The following is a 15,781-nucleotide window of genomic DNA, read 5'->3' on the forward strand; positions in this document are numbered from 1 at the left end:
TTATTTAGTTTTAATTTAGGAAACATCTTATTATTGGTGTTAATTCCTGCTGCATTCTGAACACCTATAACATACAGTCAGAATAAAACCTGTCTGTACTGCCAGGGTATTTCTGTTGTTAAGAATACATTTTTTTGGATTGGAGTAGAGACCTGCCATGCCCTTTTATCACTCCTCAGCTGTTTCCTGTCCGTCACTATATGGAAAATGTCTAAAGTGTATGAAATAGTATCTAATAGTTTTACAGGTTTGGGACGATTTAAAGGCTGATCTCTCCTCCAATCACAGTTAAACCTGGGGATAGCAACGTTGGAGAACTAGCAAGAGAGCTAGATTTTGCGCAATAAGTGCATAAGTGCGTGCAGGTAGGCTAGCTAATCATTTTACTACAAAGAATACTACATTATAAATTGAAGTACTAATGTAATTTTTGAGTGGCCTTTTATTATGGCCAGCCTAAGGCCCACCTGTGCAATACCTATGCTGTCTGATTAGCATCTTGATATGCCGCACCTGTAAGGTGGATGGATTATCTCGGCAAAGGAGAAGTGCTCATTAACACAGATTGACAGATTTGTGAACAATATTTGAGAGAAATAGGCCTTTTGTGTACATAGAGAAAGTCTTAGATCTTTGAGTTCAGCTCATGACAAAAGTGTTACATTTATAATTTTGTTCAGTGTATTTAGACCATGGGGTAGTGGAGCACTTCAGCCTCTTGTGGTGAGTACACCTCATTCTGACAAAATATTTTTTTCACCTGCCGAAACACTCCCCCCCCTATGTAATGTATAGTCAGTTGCAAAATCAGAAACCCACACACTCTCCCTGCTCAGCCACTCCTCTACTTCCAGTAGTTTTCCTCCCAGGTGAGTGTTGCATCATTTAAGTGTGTGTAATCAGGTATACTTTGTCCTGGCTACCTGCAGCTCTCACAAGTTGAAAAAAAAACATCAAATGACAGTTCCTAAACTAAACAAGCCTATCTAAAAATAAGTACAGAAAGGGAAGACAATTTACGGAACCTTCATGTTTTATTGCTAAATTGAATCAGACAGCAGAACAAATTCTGCGACTATCCATCACTTCAGTCTAATCATTCGTTTCCTTCCAACATCCACTTCATCACAGAAAAGTTTTACAGAAAACTGAGTCTCTGTTCTGTCCTCGTCTCAGTTTCAATCAACAGTCAGTAAACTGTCTGTGTAATGTGTCTGCTCAGCCAATCAGGAGCCAGCATCAGTGTCCATGTCATCCGTGTCGTCGCCCTCAGAGCGGCAGACCTCTTCCAACGCCAGCTCTAAACAACAGGAAGCAGAAAACATGAGTCTTTTACTTTCAAAGTTCTGAGTGAGTTGTATTATATGGACACCAGGACATTCCCGTAAGGTGTAAAATTTAGGGCATTTCTTAAATCTTCCTGGAATGATGAAACTAAGGATGTAGTTCATGTATAAATGTCATAATAATGTATTTGTTCATACGATATTAATAACAATACTGATTACATAAAGCAGCAACACACACTGCTTACACATGGTAGCGATGCTTTAACTTTGAGAAGCTGCAGAGCTGCAGTCTCTATTCACTAGTCACTGCTGTGACACCATACATTTCCAGCTAAACTGAGGCTCATTGTTTACCATTTTCTCTCTGCCATTCACTAGTTGTGCAGAGTTGTGCATGCCTGTTCAGAATAGCATGCGGTTCTTTGAGGGTCTATTCCAAGTACTGTTTAACAGCGATATAAAATTCTTTGGGTTCACCAATGGTGATAAATGATTCAAACATCAAAGTTCAAGCACAACTCTGCACAACACCGGCGCTGCTGGTGCTCTGTCTCTCTCCCTCTTCTACCACACACTATGCCACACATGCGCACTAACACCCCCTCTATTAAAGTCTGGTTTTGGATTTATTCACCCACTTTAAAAAGGTTTATTAAAAAGTAGTTTTATGTAAAATCAGACGTTGAGCTCCACCATATAGCCAAAACGGAACAATCCTTCTTTCATTACGCCTCCACGAAGACTGAACTGTGAGATCAGGAGTCAAATCAGGCTCTGCCTATCTAATAATCAAATCTTCAACTATGCGGCCTCAACCCTAAGGATGAAAAGCTCCAACAGACAGTTAAGCAGTCTAAAAAATGCTAACTGCTAATGATAATATTCATATACATATATATTCATATGTGTTCAAATATCAACAGCCTGACAGGAGAGATGTAACCAAAACACAAGCTTAATAAATGTGGGATTTATGTTCTGATTTAATGGAAATATTTCATGTTTTACTTTTACAAGACAAAAGGCTTCAGGGGTGAGTTTGGTTGGAAACCTGCTGGCACAAAATCTGGATACTCCTGATCTGGAAAATACTTTTACAAGTACCGCCTGGTTGTCACTGCAAACGGTTTTTCAGCATTTAACTTCACAAAATGAAGTGTATGCGTGTACCCTCGCTCTCGCTCAGCTTGGGGATCTTCCTCAGGGTTTCTCGTACAGCAGGGATCACCTGGTCATACATGTGCAGCAGCGGCCTGCAGCTTTCTGAGAAGCTGCCATGATGCAGCAGCAGCCAGTGCAGCAGCAGCAGACACTCTCTGAGCAGAGATGCCGACGGGCCACGCCACCATGGCAGTGAGGGGGCGGAGCACTGCTGCGGAGGTGGGGCCAGGACTGATGTAAAAACACACAAAAAAAACAACTCTTGAGGGGTAATTCATAATTTTAGAGACAGATCACTGGGTGTAGAGAACAGCTTTAGAGATAGACTGGTGAATATTTCCGGCTTGAAATGTGACTGACCTGTTGAGTCCCTTGGCTCCTGGGTACTACGAAGATCCAACCACTGACGATGGAAAACAATCACCACTGTCTGAACCAACTGGGGGGGTGGGGGGGGGAGACTTATAAAAAGGTGCAACACAGTTTATTGTCACAATGTACAGCACAGGGTCAGAGAGTTTTACCTCAGTGTAACACTGACAGGTGCTATGCTGATTGGTAGTCCAGCTCTCTGCTCTCTGAGTCATCAGTCTGCTCAGCAAACGAATCACCTGACACACAAAAACAACAATTGCTGTTTTATTATCGTTCTCTTTGTGTGTGGAGATGTTGGATGGTGCAAAAATAAAAAAAAGAAGCCAAAGCCGGGTGAATGCCAGCTAAAGGAAGAGAGAGAGAATAAGCAACTGGGCCGGATGTTGTAGCCTGGAGCATAAGAAAACTAGATCAACTGACCCTTGACCATTGAGCCAGTTTTCCGCTGAAGATGGCCAGGAGTAACTGCTTATTGGATCTTCGAATAGTGTCTTTTTTGGTACATTTCTAAAACAGAAATTATGCTAATATTCACGACCACTTTATGCTGTCATTGACCAGTTATGTGGCGGGGTGAAAGTAGTCAACATCTTAACATTTCTCTCTCATCATTCTATATACAACTACTTCTATAGTTCAGGGAGTGCAACACAATGAATGTCTCAAAATATGCGCCCTTAGCCCCATTTGAACAATTCATGGTGTTGAGCAGGCTGTGCCAACCCGTGCTGAGGATTGGCTATCCTACGAGGGAAGGTCCCACCTACTTCCTGGGTTCCTGTGAACACGATACCGATTGATGCAGCATGCTACTGCCGGCAAATGCAGGAGCACCAGTGAAAACTGATACTCTTCTTGCACCCACAGTAGTGTGATTTATGTTAGTTTCCACTAGGGTCAGGGGTACTGTGCGCTTTGTGTTTTGGTTTTGGCAAACGCTTTAGTTAGAGAGCCTTTTGGTTTACCCTGTTTTTTTTTCCCTCCATGGTTAGAGAAGTAATCCTCCTTTTGAGGACCTCTTTTGTTATAATTGTTTGTTGATTTCCACAGCACTTGTTGATTTCCACTTTCTGTTTGAGCTCTGTTTACCTTGTTTCCAATAAACGTCCTTTCAGAAACCAAAAACGTCCCACCCCATCCAGGCTGTGATTGGTCGGTTGACAAAAAGTGAATAGTTGTACATGTTGCTCTGTGAAAAGTTGTACATGTTGAACAACAAAAGGCACCGACACAGCGAATGTTAAATGGAAGCGAGCCAAACCCAAACCTTCCTTATCTTCTCCTAGTTTTCTTATGTCTTAGCCTACTGCTTCAGCTGCAGTTGATCTCCGTCTCTGTCACAGAGTGACCGGAGCACCGGCATTTCTCTTGGTGCTCTGGTGACGAGTCAGACTATGTTGCGAACATAGACTGTATATAAAAAGGTTTTGAACAATTAGCGGCGGCGTGGTGGGAGTGGGGTTTACGGTAGGTTGTTGTCATAAAAGTTACTGTTACACTGCTCATAAAACATTTTTCTCTTTGCATGTAGGCTTTTCTGTTTTAGGGGCACATGCGAGAGCCCGGTGTGGGCGGAGATAATGAGCAGACTGCAGCGCACACACAGAAGAGTGTGTCACACACACTTTTTTTTCTATTTTATTAAATCGCACACTTAATGCGGTTATGTAATCACACATGACGACATCGCAATTGCAATTATATTAATCGTGCAGTCCTAGTAAGCAGTGTGATGCAGCCTGGAGCCTATGGATGTGTACAGATTCAGAAAAAGCTAGAAACACTTTGACTTTAGATGTAGTCCAAGAACCCCATTCAAATAGTTTGAACTATGAAACGTAAGACCATGACATCTCCACTGGGATGTTGGAATCAGCATGTTTCTACTGTGTGTGTGTGTGTGTGTGTGTTACCTGCAGGTCGAGCAGAATCCAGTCTATGTGTGTTGCCTCGTTGTCGGGTCTGGTTCTGATGAACTGGAACAACTTCAGCAAAACACACGGGTCTAAAGAAAATTGAGCAATTGAGTAAATGTTTGAAGTAGTAAGCAAAATATAGACAAATAAACATTACAAACACGAATGAGTGGTTACTTAATATATGAATTACATGAAATTACAGATGCGTTAAAGTCACCGCAGAAACAGTGCAGTAGCAGAGGTGCTCACCATGTTGAGAGCAGAGCTGCTGAACCAGTGTCTGGTGGTCGGACATGGACGTGAGGACAGACACACACTCTGAAACTGTCTGCAACCTGCTGTCTGCTGACAGACACACACACAGCACCTGCAACACACACTGCAACCTGAAAGACAGAGATAGGGACAGAGAGAGCTTATAAATTACTATTATATATATATATCAGCCTTTAAGTGTGTGTATGTACCTGTTGATGTGTGTGTCTGGCGTCTTCTCAATAAGGACACACAGAGTCTTCATGGCATGAAGGACAAGCTCCTCCCTCTGGGACCCGCCAGTGCTGCCCAGACCCGCTTCACACAGCCGCAGCACTGACTGCAGCAAGGCATTCTGGGAGTACAGACCCACACCTGCTGCAGAGTGCTCAGCCTATGACCAGAGGGAGGAAGGCAGAAGATCTGTTTAGGAAATGTTTAAATGAAAAATCTCTGTCCAGGAGGGTTAAGATTAGGAAATGTGTGTTTCTGTACCTTCTTGTCTGAAACTCCGCTTCGACTCTCCTTTGACAACACAGCCTCCACCACCTGGGAGCATCACAAAGGCCAAACGTCAGCACTGCAGATTCAGAAAATACTCAACAAGCAGATGATCATTAGCACTGTAAACTGTACACGAACACGTTATGAGAATTTCACCTCCACTTAACGGGTTTATCTTATTACTTCACCCTATGTGTGACCTTCACTGTTCAGAAGTGAAGTTCTGACTCTAAAGTCTGTTTTCACATTCATCTGCTGATAAGAAGTTTCTCTGTGCTTACCTCAAATCTCAGTTTGACACGTATGAGCAAGGTTTTGTGAAGACTAGTTTGGAGGCCCACTACAACAGTGTTTCCCATACATCGATTTACTTGTGGTGGCCCGCCACAACATCAATGCTGACCGCACATATTGGTTTTTGATTTGTTTTTTTACTCGGCCTATTTAACATTGTTTTTGATTACAAAGTTGCGTGCAGCACATATATTCGCTCAGCACCCACTCCCGCTCGCTCGCTCCCTCTGTCTCTCTCTCTTATGAACACCGCTGCCCAGATCTGTCCAATACAAAGCTGACAATGTCGGAGACCCACCTTGCAAAAAAGTTATTTGCTAGCATGTAAGGAGCCTAGCTAATAAGAATAATAAGTATAGCTATGTTAACATTAGCACGCTTTACATAGCTGGTAGTATTTTTATCTTAAAACATGTTTAAGAACACATTTCATTAGATTCCTGAGATCCTGCAGTAAAATTCTGAGCTCTACTATTGCCGAGGTATTTGAGGCAAGCTGCAGCCTTGCTCCTGCAAAGTGAGGAGCCCTTTTTGCTGAGGAGCGGTGAGCACTCTTTCCTTGCCTGTGTTGGTTTGGTATTTTAGTGACTTACAATGTGCCACAGTAGGAGGGAGAGGAACAGTAGAGGGTATGTCATTGCCAAACCTCTAGCACATTTTTCAGCACAGTGGGTTGAGGTTGACCTGCGTCCTTCCCCATTACATTCTCTTACATCTTTATTTAACAATGAGCATTACTGTTTAGCCATGCTAGTGGTGTTGCTCCAGACTGTCGTTCTGTCATGAGTGGGAGTATGCAAGTATATACTCACAAGTAAAAAAAATATAATTATATACTTGTATTGTTTGTTTAGCCGATTAAAGGAACACCCATGTGATTTCAACAAGGACAGACATTGTTGTGTCATCACCTCGTCACTGTGGGCCAACACCAGGTAGAGGAGCCTCAGAGCAGCCAAACCAGTGTCCTCCACACTGAAAGCAGTCAAACCAGTCTCCTCCGGTCTCACTAGACCAGCAGCTGCAGCAGCACGGCCCGCTGGGAGCGAGCTGGCAGAACCAGAGTTTGTACCACCAGAAGAGGTTGAGCGGAGCGAATCCAGAGCCTGACAGAACCGAGACAGGTGAAGCTCCAACAGAGGGAGGAGGAGGACAGCGCCGGGACATGACCTGCGCGCACACACACGATTTGTGATTTTTAAACATTTTGTGCTCAGGTGAATGTTAGTTGTCCAAATCACACTAAATGTGAGTTAAATTTCTAATTTTGATGTTTATTTCTTCAGTTTTTGTGTCTGAAAATATAAAATTAAAATTATGTTAAAGGAATTAATGGTGACAAGGTTTTGGTATAAAATTTCTAGTCTCTCTCCTTTCTCTTTTCTGTCGCTCTCTGCATGTGTATCTGCCTTCACCTTCCTATGTTCCTGCGCAACACCTGCTGCAACAATTATCATTCATACATACACTACTGTATATAAAACTGAATTGAACTTGTGTGAAGACAGTATTTGAAATATGGTGAAACCGTACTTCTCAGGAGTGCACAGGCCTTATATGTGGCGGCTGATATATCGGTGAAAAATGTAGTATACAGTTTAACCAGATTCTGTAAACCTACATTAACCAGAGACTGTACAAAACATGGACGTAGTGTCACTGCAGTCACCCAGAAGAGGTTTTGAAGAGCCATTATGAAGCTTTGTGCTGCTGTTACAGTTTGCCCACAAGATGGCTCTGCTGTCCACTGAACTGTTCAGCATTAACCGTGTTTTGTTGTTCTGGATTCTTCAGTGAGTAGCAGATATCAAAGTTAGTAAAGTTTCAGCACAGCAGTTATAGTATCTCAGTCAGTTTACCTTTTGCTTATGCTGCTGGCTGCAGCTTCTGGTCGGCTCTGACTCAGCATGTTGAGTCCAGTTACAGCCAGACTCTGGACTGGACTCAGGTCTACTCTGGGATTTCCACCTCCATCGACAGTAGGTGCAGCATCAGAGTGAAGCAGAAAACCTGCTGACATCCCGCTGAAATCAGTACATACAACATCACATCAGTCTTTTATAACAGTTCAGCTCCTTTGTGCTTAAGCTGCAATAGGTTGTACTAGTGGTATTACAGCCAACACTGCTACTACTACTGCTGCTGTTAAAACCACTATCTTTACTACTGCTCAAGTCTGCTATAATATATTAAAAGTTATATTATATTAAAGAAAGTTAGTTAGTGGATTGGGTGACACCATGTGGTGAGTGAGGTGAGGTAGCTGCATTAAGTGAACACCCACACAGTAGATGCTGAAGTGATCATAGCACCGTAACATTTGATTAAAAGTCTAGTGTGTTATTGTCAAACACAAATGTGCATCTTTGCCATTGAATGATGTAGTCTGGTATGTTTGCTTTAGAAACAAACTCAAGGTCGCTGTTTGTTTAAACACACAGTATGATGCGTTTTATTGATCCACCGTGTTATAGCTGCCATTTTGGCCGCTAATAAAAGTTACTTTAAAGCACGGGCACTTCCTGTCAGCTCGGAGGCATTGCGAGGCTACCCAGCCGACCAATCACAGAGCTTACAGTCTACGTTGACTTGACATGTAGTTACATTTTTGAGGAGGTGCAGGTCAGGCTACGCTGTAGGTGACGGCGTAGGGTAGGGGGCTACGCCGTCGATTTGACGCAGAATTATTAATTGCATCTGAGCGCTCAAACAGAAACTAATATTCACACACATTCATACACTGGTGGAACAGCCACCAGGGGCAATTCGGGGTTCAGTATCTTGCCCAACGACACTTCGACAAGCAGCCTGGAGGAGCCGGGGATTGAACCGCCGATCTTTCAATTAACAGGCAACACAGCAACCACAGCTGCCCCAACATCATTAAACCATGGTGACTTTCAATGAGCATGAATTCTGTTTTGTTTGATCTGTTGGCCAGTGGGTTGCTTCTTCAGGATTTATTTTGCCACACCAGAAATTGAGCTAAAATCCGTTTCTCCCTGAAGTCACTGCTCCAAACACCTTCCCTCAAACTACTACAGTACTCTATTATACATATTTGCACTCCATTACCATCCCTGTTGTCATAGTTACAGTGCAGGGTGTTTACCTGGATGTCAGGTGGATGTCAGTCAGACTCATAGACAGCAGGTGAGAGAGGCCGAGGCTGCTGGGAGACAGAGGGTGCTGCAACAACAACCCCAGCAGAACGCCACCTGAAGGACAACACACAAAGGCTGTTACACTTCAGAGAGACAGGCCCAATCCCAGTGTCCCCCCCTAAGCCCTAAGGCCTGAGCCCTGAACCCTCACTTTACTGATGTCGCTTGGAAAGTGGTTGAGTGCAAGAGGCTGCAAAATGCTGTAAACAGGAACGGGACAGCACTTTGCCACATTATCACGTTACCTTGACGATGTTGAAACACTTTTTATTTTATGTTTTTGCCTGATTTTTAAGTTTTGCAGGCTCTTGTCCTACAGAGTGGAGAAGAGGTAAATGTCAGTCTACATTTCAATAATTGATCAAAACAGCATCATTAAGCAAAAACTAAAATAAAGTTGAATAAACTAAGCGTGTAATAAGGTGATTGCATTCCTCTGTCTTCATGTGTTCTATGTACCATCTTAAATCTATGTTAAGAAAAATTTTAACATCAGTGTTGATGTCCATGCTTGTTTGTTTACCGTTCTTCTTCTCTTATAAAGGCAGATTTGCTGTTATATTGCTCCCTCTTCTGGGTGTCCCCTGGTAACCACCGTGTTTCACGTCATACCGCAATGAACTGTGGGCATTTCCCTCAGGCAAAGTCTGCAGGAATGCAGACTTACAAAAAGGGCTCAAAATGTCCGCGAGAGAGCCCTCACGCACGACAATTTGACAGTGGAACAGCCCTAAGGCCTCAAGGACTTCCTGGGAACGCACCTCAAAGTCTGAGTCTGTGAGTGGGGACATTGGGATTGGGTCACAGTGAGTGAAAATAATAAACTGTGCAGCAGACGCCAAGATAATCTGACTTCCAGTCTTAAGTCTGGGCAAGCTCCCAAAACATTGGGTCCTGCATTTCCCATAATGCAACTGGATAGTGTGTTTCATTAGACCCTCCCTGGTGGATAAATGCTCTCATCATTCAAACTCCATGCCGCCAATTTATAATGCAAGTCTAAAGTCTAAATCAATATGACATCACTCTAACATAATTTTGGGATATTTTCTCAGACTTGACAAAGCTCCTTCAGAGTAACAGACAAAATTAAACAACCCAGGCTAATCAGTATTGTGCTTGACAAGAAAATTGATCTTTGTGACTAAAAAAACAATGTAATGACACCACAGAGAGGTGCTGTTGAATTCATACAAAATTCAAAATAGGGGGTCAGCATTTTACACATTAGGTCATAATGGTTAGTTAGTTCAGTTAATAGTGCAGCTAACTTAGTGATCCTTTTAGTTGACTGATCTGCAGAGTAATACAAGGCACAGCGCTTATACGTAGGAATATGTGAGCTCTGTGGTAAATGCCAAAAGAAAAAGGCTGTCTGACAGCAAGGTCAGAGTTTGGAAATATTCTGAAAATAGTGTACACTTGAACTTTTTTTTCTCTTTTAAGTGGCTAAAACACATTTTGCAGCTGACCCTGTCCACAGCAGTGCATTCTGTGACAGAACAACTCTCCGCTTCTCCAAAATGGGGACAAACCGACTACCATCTACTGCAGGTAATGCATAATGTAGTTATATAGGTATGAGTGGGCTGAGAGTCTGATGTCTTAATTTTTTGGCTGACTAGTTTAAACCAAAGAGATTTAAATTTAACTGTGTTGCAGGTTATTTATTTCCATTAACCATTATGAAGTAGCAGCACTGAGGACTAGCAAACTGACCTCTGTGCTGGAGGTGTGCAGGTCTGACGGATAGGAAGGGGTCTGGACGATGGACTTCCTGTTTGTCACCAGACCTGCTGCTGGAGGCCCCTCTGTCCCCACCGTCTCTTCGTGTCTTCAGCGGCGTCTTCACTGGTGTCGTTCTGCTTGGGAGGTGAGCTCCAAATGTCTCCTTAGTGATGAACCCATTTCCTGATGGAGAGGAGGAGCTGCTGCCGCTCCCATGATGCAACTGGGCGTGACAGTTCAACAATTTCGGACTGAGAGGAGAGAGAAAGAACAGATAACATCAGATAAGCAGTGAGCAGATAACAATAAACCCTCCTGACTCAATGTGCTAAGTCAAACAAACACTGATCAGTCACACATGTTCATTCTGGAGTCTGCAACTGTTCCACTACAGTGTGACCTGTGACGCCCTTGTGCAAAATACCAGACATTAGGTGTTTTACTTTTCTTAACTCCACAAACAAATTTTCATAAACTGACTGACTGACCCTGTTGATTTTGAGTCCTTGTCGATGTCTTCAAATGTCTTGCTCTATCCAAACCAACGGTTCATAACCCAAAAGGTATTCCGTTTATAATTATATAAAACAGACAAAAATAACATGAAACATTTAAATGTAAATACTCTGTATTTGTATAGCGCCTTTCTAGTCTTTGCAACCAATCAAAGTGCTTTTCCACTGCATTCACACACATTCATACACTGGTGGAACAGCCACCAGGGGCTATTTGGGGTTCAGTATCTTGCCCGAGGACACTTCGACATGCAGTCTGGAGGAGCCGGGGATTGAACCGCCGATCTTTTGATTAATAGACTCCACCTCCTGAGCCACAGCCGCTCCTAACTGATTATCAAATTTGTTAATATTTAAGGTGACTTACCTGTTCCTAGTCAGTGGAGAAGCCGTCTTGTTTTTGTCTGAACTGTGCAGTTTGGTCTTTATCTCAATGATCTCTGCCTCTTTAAACTGCAGCTCAGACTGCAAAGACTGAACCTGATCATAGACAACATGTCATTATCAAGTTACTTTGAGGATTATACGTAGTGTATATACTGTACATGTTCTTCCGCTCCTCACCTTCCTGTTCAGCTCCTTCTCTCTGTCGCTCTGCTCTCTCTGTCTCTGAGTCTCCAGCAGAATCTGGTTCTGCCTCTGGGCCTCCTTCTCCTGCTGAGCTCCTATCAGAGAGTCCCTCAGGACCCGGATCTCCCCGCTCTTCAACACAATCTCCTCCTCCACCTCTTTTAGCTAATACCAAACACATTCACCAAGATATATTTATCATATTTTAGCCTGTTCTTAGCTGGTAAAAAACACATTTCTAAATTTGATATTAAACCTTAATAAATCTGCTCTGTTTTAGAAGACCTCACACTGCTCCCATTCTTGTTACATTCACATTGGGTATCAAACAGTGTCAAGTACTGAAAGCTGACAACACAATGTCTGGTGAGGTTCAGAAGTTTTAATATTTTAATATCAAAATGCACATTTGAATGTGTTGTATTGACTAAAAAGAGACTTTTATCAATTATAGAGACTGGGAATTAACTTATCAGATGAAGAATTAAGTTATTTCTTTATTTAAAAACCCCTTAACAAGCAGTGGCATGTCAGTGGGTCAGTCATTACAAACACACGCTGAGCAGCCAAACACTGTTTCAACCCACAACGCTTTATCAAAAGTTCTAGCGGAAATTTGCAAAGATACCAACAATGTCAGGCAAAATTTTTGGGACTTGTGCAAGACATGCAGAATACTTCTATCGGATGGAATGATGCAGGTTGAACAATTAACATGAAGTTTGGGGTTTTAATATTTCAGGCAGCGTAAACATCACAATAAAGAGTAGGACCTATCTGGTAAGATGATCAACCATAAGGGGAAATTATTTTGTTAGTAAAGATATTCTAACAAATTATGTGAGAATTTAACACCAGTCTTGTGTATATTGTACTGTCTTCTGTTTCATTTATAATTTATTACATGTTTTGTTACTGGTTTGCAGCTTTCAGTGATTTAAAGTACCTTTACAAAAAAAAACTATAAAAACATATATACACAGAAAACGCTCTCGTCTGATTATGTAGTTTTGTTCAATGTGCTGATCCTCTACTATGTTCTGAAACTGCTGCTTTTCTTAACTTGCTGTGCTGATCTTGTGTCTGTTCTGTTTTGTTCAAGTTTTATAAAGTGAGAAAACAGTGAGGCTCACCTTCCTCTTTAGCTCTGCATGCTGAGCTTCAAGCAGATGGTAGGATTCTTCTCTGTCTGACCCAAACTGTTGCTGCCTGTTAACTAAAAACACAAAACAACAGAGGTTTGTCATTAACTGTATTAGCTGTTAGACCTTTACTGTGACATCTGCTCATTACAGACACTGCAATGGCTCTGCATGTTTTAACACAGGAGAAGAGTTGTATCAATACATTTTGTCACAGTGTACAAAAATGTGGAAACGAGTTCCCCAGCTGACAATAAGTGTGTTTACTGTGACAACATACAGCAACTGATTAGACAAACGATTTACAAACTTACCAGATACTCAGTTTTTCAGCAAACCCTCTTTTCAGATCCTGCATTTTCTCTCACACTACACGATTTTTTTAGCCCGATTGGCCGCTGGGCGACCGTCAGGCTGTGATCGGGGGTAAATCAGCGGCCAGTCGTTATGTGTGAACTACTCAACAACGCATCAAAACGGCTCCCTGACACATTTCTGACACATCGCAGACGTCTGCCAGATATCGGAGTTGGCCGACTCCACATCCACATCCAGACAATGAGAGCAGGCTGCTGGCAGAGCAGGCAGCTAGTTTTTCACCCCAGAACACTTTTTACTCACCTCCAGCTCTCTTAGCACAGACAATCCCTGCTACCTGAGTGTGCTAATCCATTCTTTCACACAGATTTTTTGTCTTTAGAATTGGTATCTTTATAATAAACAATAGCTGTTTCGTGTGTAGGTTCGCGTCATTTCCCGTTTCACATTTCACGTGTGTTTTCTTGACAAAACGTGGTTTGGAGACCAGCGTTGGGTGACAGAGTCGCTGTCAGCTTGTGTAGTGTGTGACCCCCTGTCACCGATCAGTCACGTAGAGTGAACGCCACAACAACTTCAAGACTCCTGTCACAAGACGACAAGTTGTTAATTCCTCAGATAAGTTTAAGTTCACATTATTAGAAACTGAACTTAAATGTTGTTATGTAAATTTATTTTTAAAACTCTGTATCTGTGAATTCTATCTCCGAAAGGACACAACACTGGTATCTGCGCCAATTCATATCTGCTAACCCAATTTGGTCAAATTGTTGGTCACATACAGAAGAGCCAAAACATTGTACTTTTCTTAATATGATGCAAAAATTTAGAGTTGGAATACAGTTATAATATTTAGGACTCAGCACCTGGACAGATAAATTTGCATGTGTTCTCAGTGATTGTTCAAATCACTACCTTGGCACACTTGATACCAGTGGGAAAATAAATAGGTAATCACCTACTCTCATGGTTCTCTTTAATCTACAACACTAACATTACTTTGACAAGAAAACTGTTGTTCAACAACTGTCAGAAGAACAAAACAAATGATATAGGATTTAGAAAATGATCATCAGGAATTTAAAGGACAGATGGTAATGCAGGTAGTCAGTGGGATAAAATATAAATCCACCAGGTTAAATTTGAATATATTTTTGAACATCAGCGATGTTTAGTTTCTGCTCCGAACTCACCGAGAGGTTCTCTGCTTGATACCTCAGCGAACCCTCTGTTACTGCTGTTGAACCCAAATGTGTTCTCTCTGCTCTGAGTGGTTGTGGCTCTGCTCACAGGTTTACTCTGCCCTGCAGACTGTGGCCAGGCGGACCCACGGCCCAGCTCCATCGGTTTGGTTCCTGGTTTAGACCCAAGCCCAGATGCAGCCGCTGAGGTGATGGCCTGCGAGGCAATGATGTCAATCTCATCCAAGTCGTCCTGGGTGAAGTCCTCATCATCTCCAAATGGGTCATCAAAGGTCACTGCCATCGCTACATCCTGGTTCAGGCCACGCAGGCGTTTGGTGGGGGGGCAGTTCATGCTGGGAGAAAGAGAAAAGAGAAAAATTTTTAGGTCAACAAATATTTGATTCAGGTCATACAAATTTTATGGCACTCTACACAGATGGTTATCACTTCATATGATTATTTTTTTCTTCTTTAACAAAACAAACAAAAGCTTCTTTTAACAAAGCTCCCCAGTCCTTCTTACCGCTTAGAATTGTGTGACTTATTAAGTGGACCATTCTTCTTCTGAAACGTTTTAAACATACTGGTACTTAACTTTATTCTACTGATTGGTACTGAGATTCAAGCCTATGCAGGCAGATTTGAACAGAAATGAACTGAAACCAGTGGCTACTTCCTGGAAGGGAGGAACACAAACTTAACACTGATGATGAGTTTGGGAGATGGACAGCAGGAATTACGACACAACAGCTATGTATCCAAAGAAGGTTAAAGAAGAGAGCACAACAGCTATGTATCCAAAGAAGGTTAAAGAAGAGAGCACAACAGCTATGTGTTTTGAACTGTATAAAACAAAAGGATAACAGCAATGTTGTTCAGCTCAGACCAAAGTGACTGCGGGTTGTTCGTTTCTCTCCAAACTAAAACTTCTAAACAAGCCAGTGACTAGTTACTAAAGTTACGTTAATTGTCTAGATAATCTGAGTTAACGTTACCTTGTCTGCTGGTGGTGCTGCTGTCGCTCCTGTTAGCTGTTAACTGAAAGGATAACGCTAAATAACCAACGTTAGCTTTGATTCCTGCTAAGCTAACACAGCTCCCTCTCACAACAGTATGTCAGTTAACACTTCATGAAAGAGACGTTAGAGTTGTCTGATAACGGCGTAACTTCAGACACAGTTTCAGCACTTGACAGGTAAAATGGGTTAAACGTTAGCCAGCAGCTAAACAACGCCAAAGTTAAAATAAAATTGTCGGGATAAAAGTGAGTTGTTTAGCCTTCTCCGGTGCCGCTGATAATCTGACCAATCATAACAGTGCTCTGACAGTCCGTCCAATCACAGGCGCCCATGAGGTACAGGTC

General features: G+C 42.3%; 1 protein-coding gene across 1 annotated transcript; it reads right to left on the reverse strand.

Moving 5' to 3' along the window:
- Window positions 1–1,015: 1,015 nt before the first annotated feature.
- On the reverse strand, window positions 1,016–15,639 carry LOC119886508 (ATR interacting protein). The gene is made up of 17 exons (XM_038697293.1): window positions 15,414–15,639; window positions 14,428–14,771; window positions 12,908–12,990; window positions 11,769–11,939; window positions 11,572–11,684; window positions 10,681–10,940; window positions 8,910–9,015; window positions 7,657–7,821; window positions 6,709–6,967; window positions 5,495–5,548; window positions 5,212–5,393; window positions 4,994–5,130; window positions 4,739–4,830; window positions 2,975–3,061; window positions 2,811–2,889; window positions 2,460–2,681; window positions 1,016–1,300 (listed from the first exon to the last, which is right to left on the reverse strand). Exons 2-17 carry the CDS (start codon window positions 14,768–14,770, stop codon window positions 1,227–1,229), a joined length of 2,427 nt encoding a protein of 808 aa, XP_038553221.1. The 5' UTR covers window position 14,771; window positions 15,414–15,639; the 3' UTR covers window positions 1,016–1,226.
- Between the last annotated feature and the right edge of the window lie 142 nt (window positions 15,640–15,781).

Source organism: Micropterus salmoides, unplaced genomic scaffold (genome assembly GCF_014851395.1).
Source record: "Micropterus salmoides isolate LMB-PRFRI ecotype aquatic unplaced genomic scaffold, ASM1485139v1 Ms_hic_scaffold_4, whole genome shotgun sequence".
NCBI lineage: Eukaryota > Metazoa > Chordata > Actinopteri > Centrarchiformes > Centrarchidae > Micropterus > Micropterus salmoides.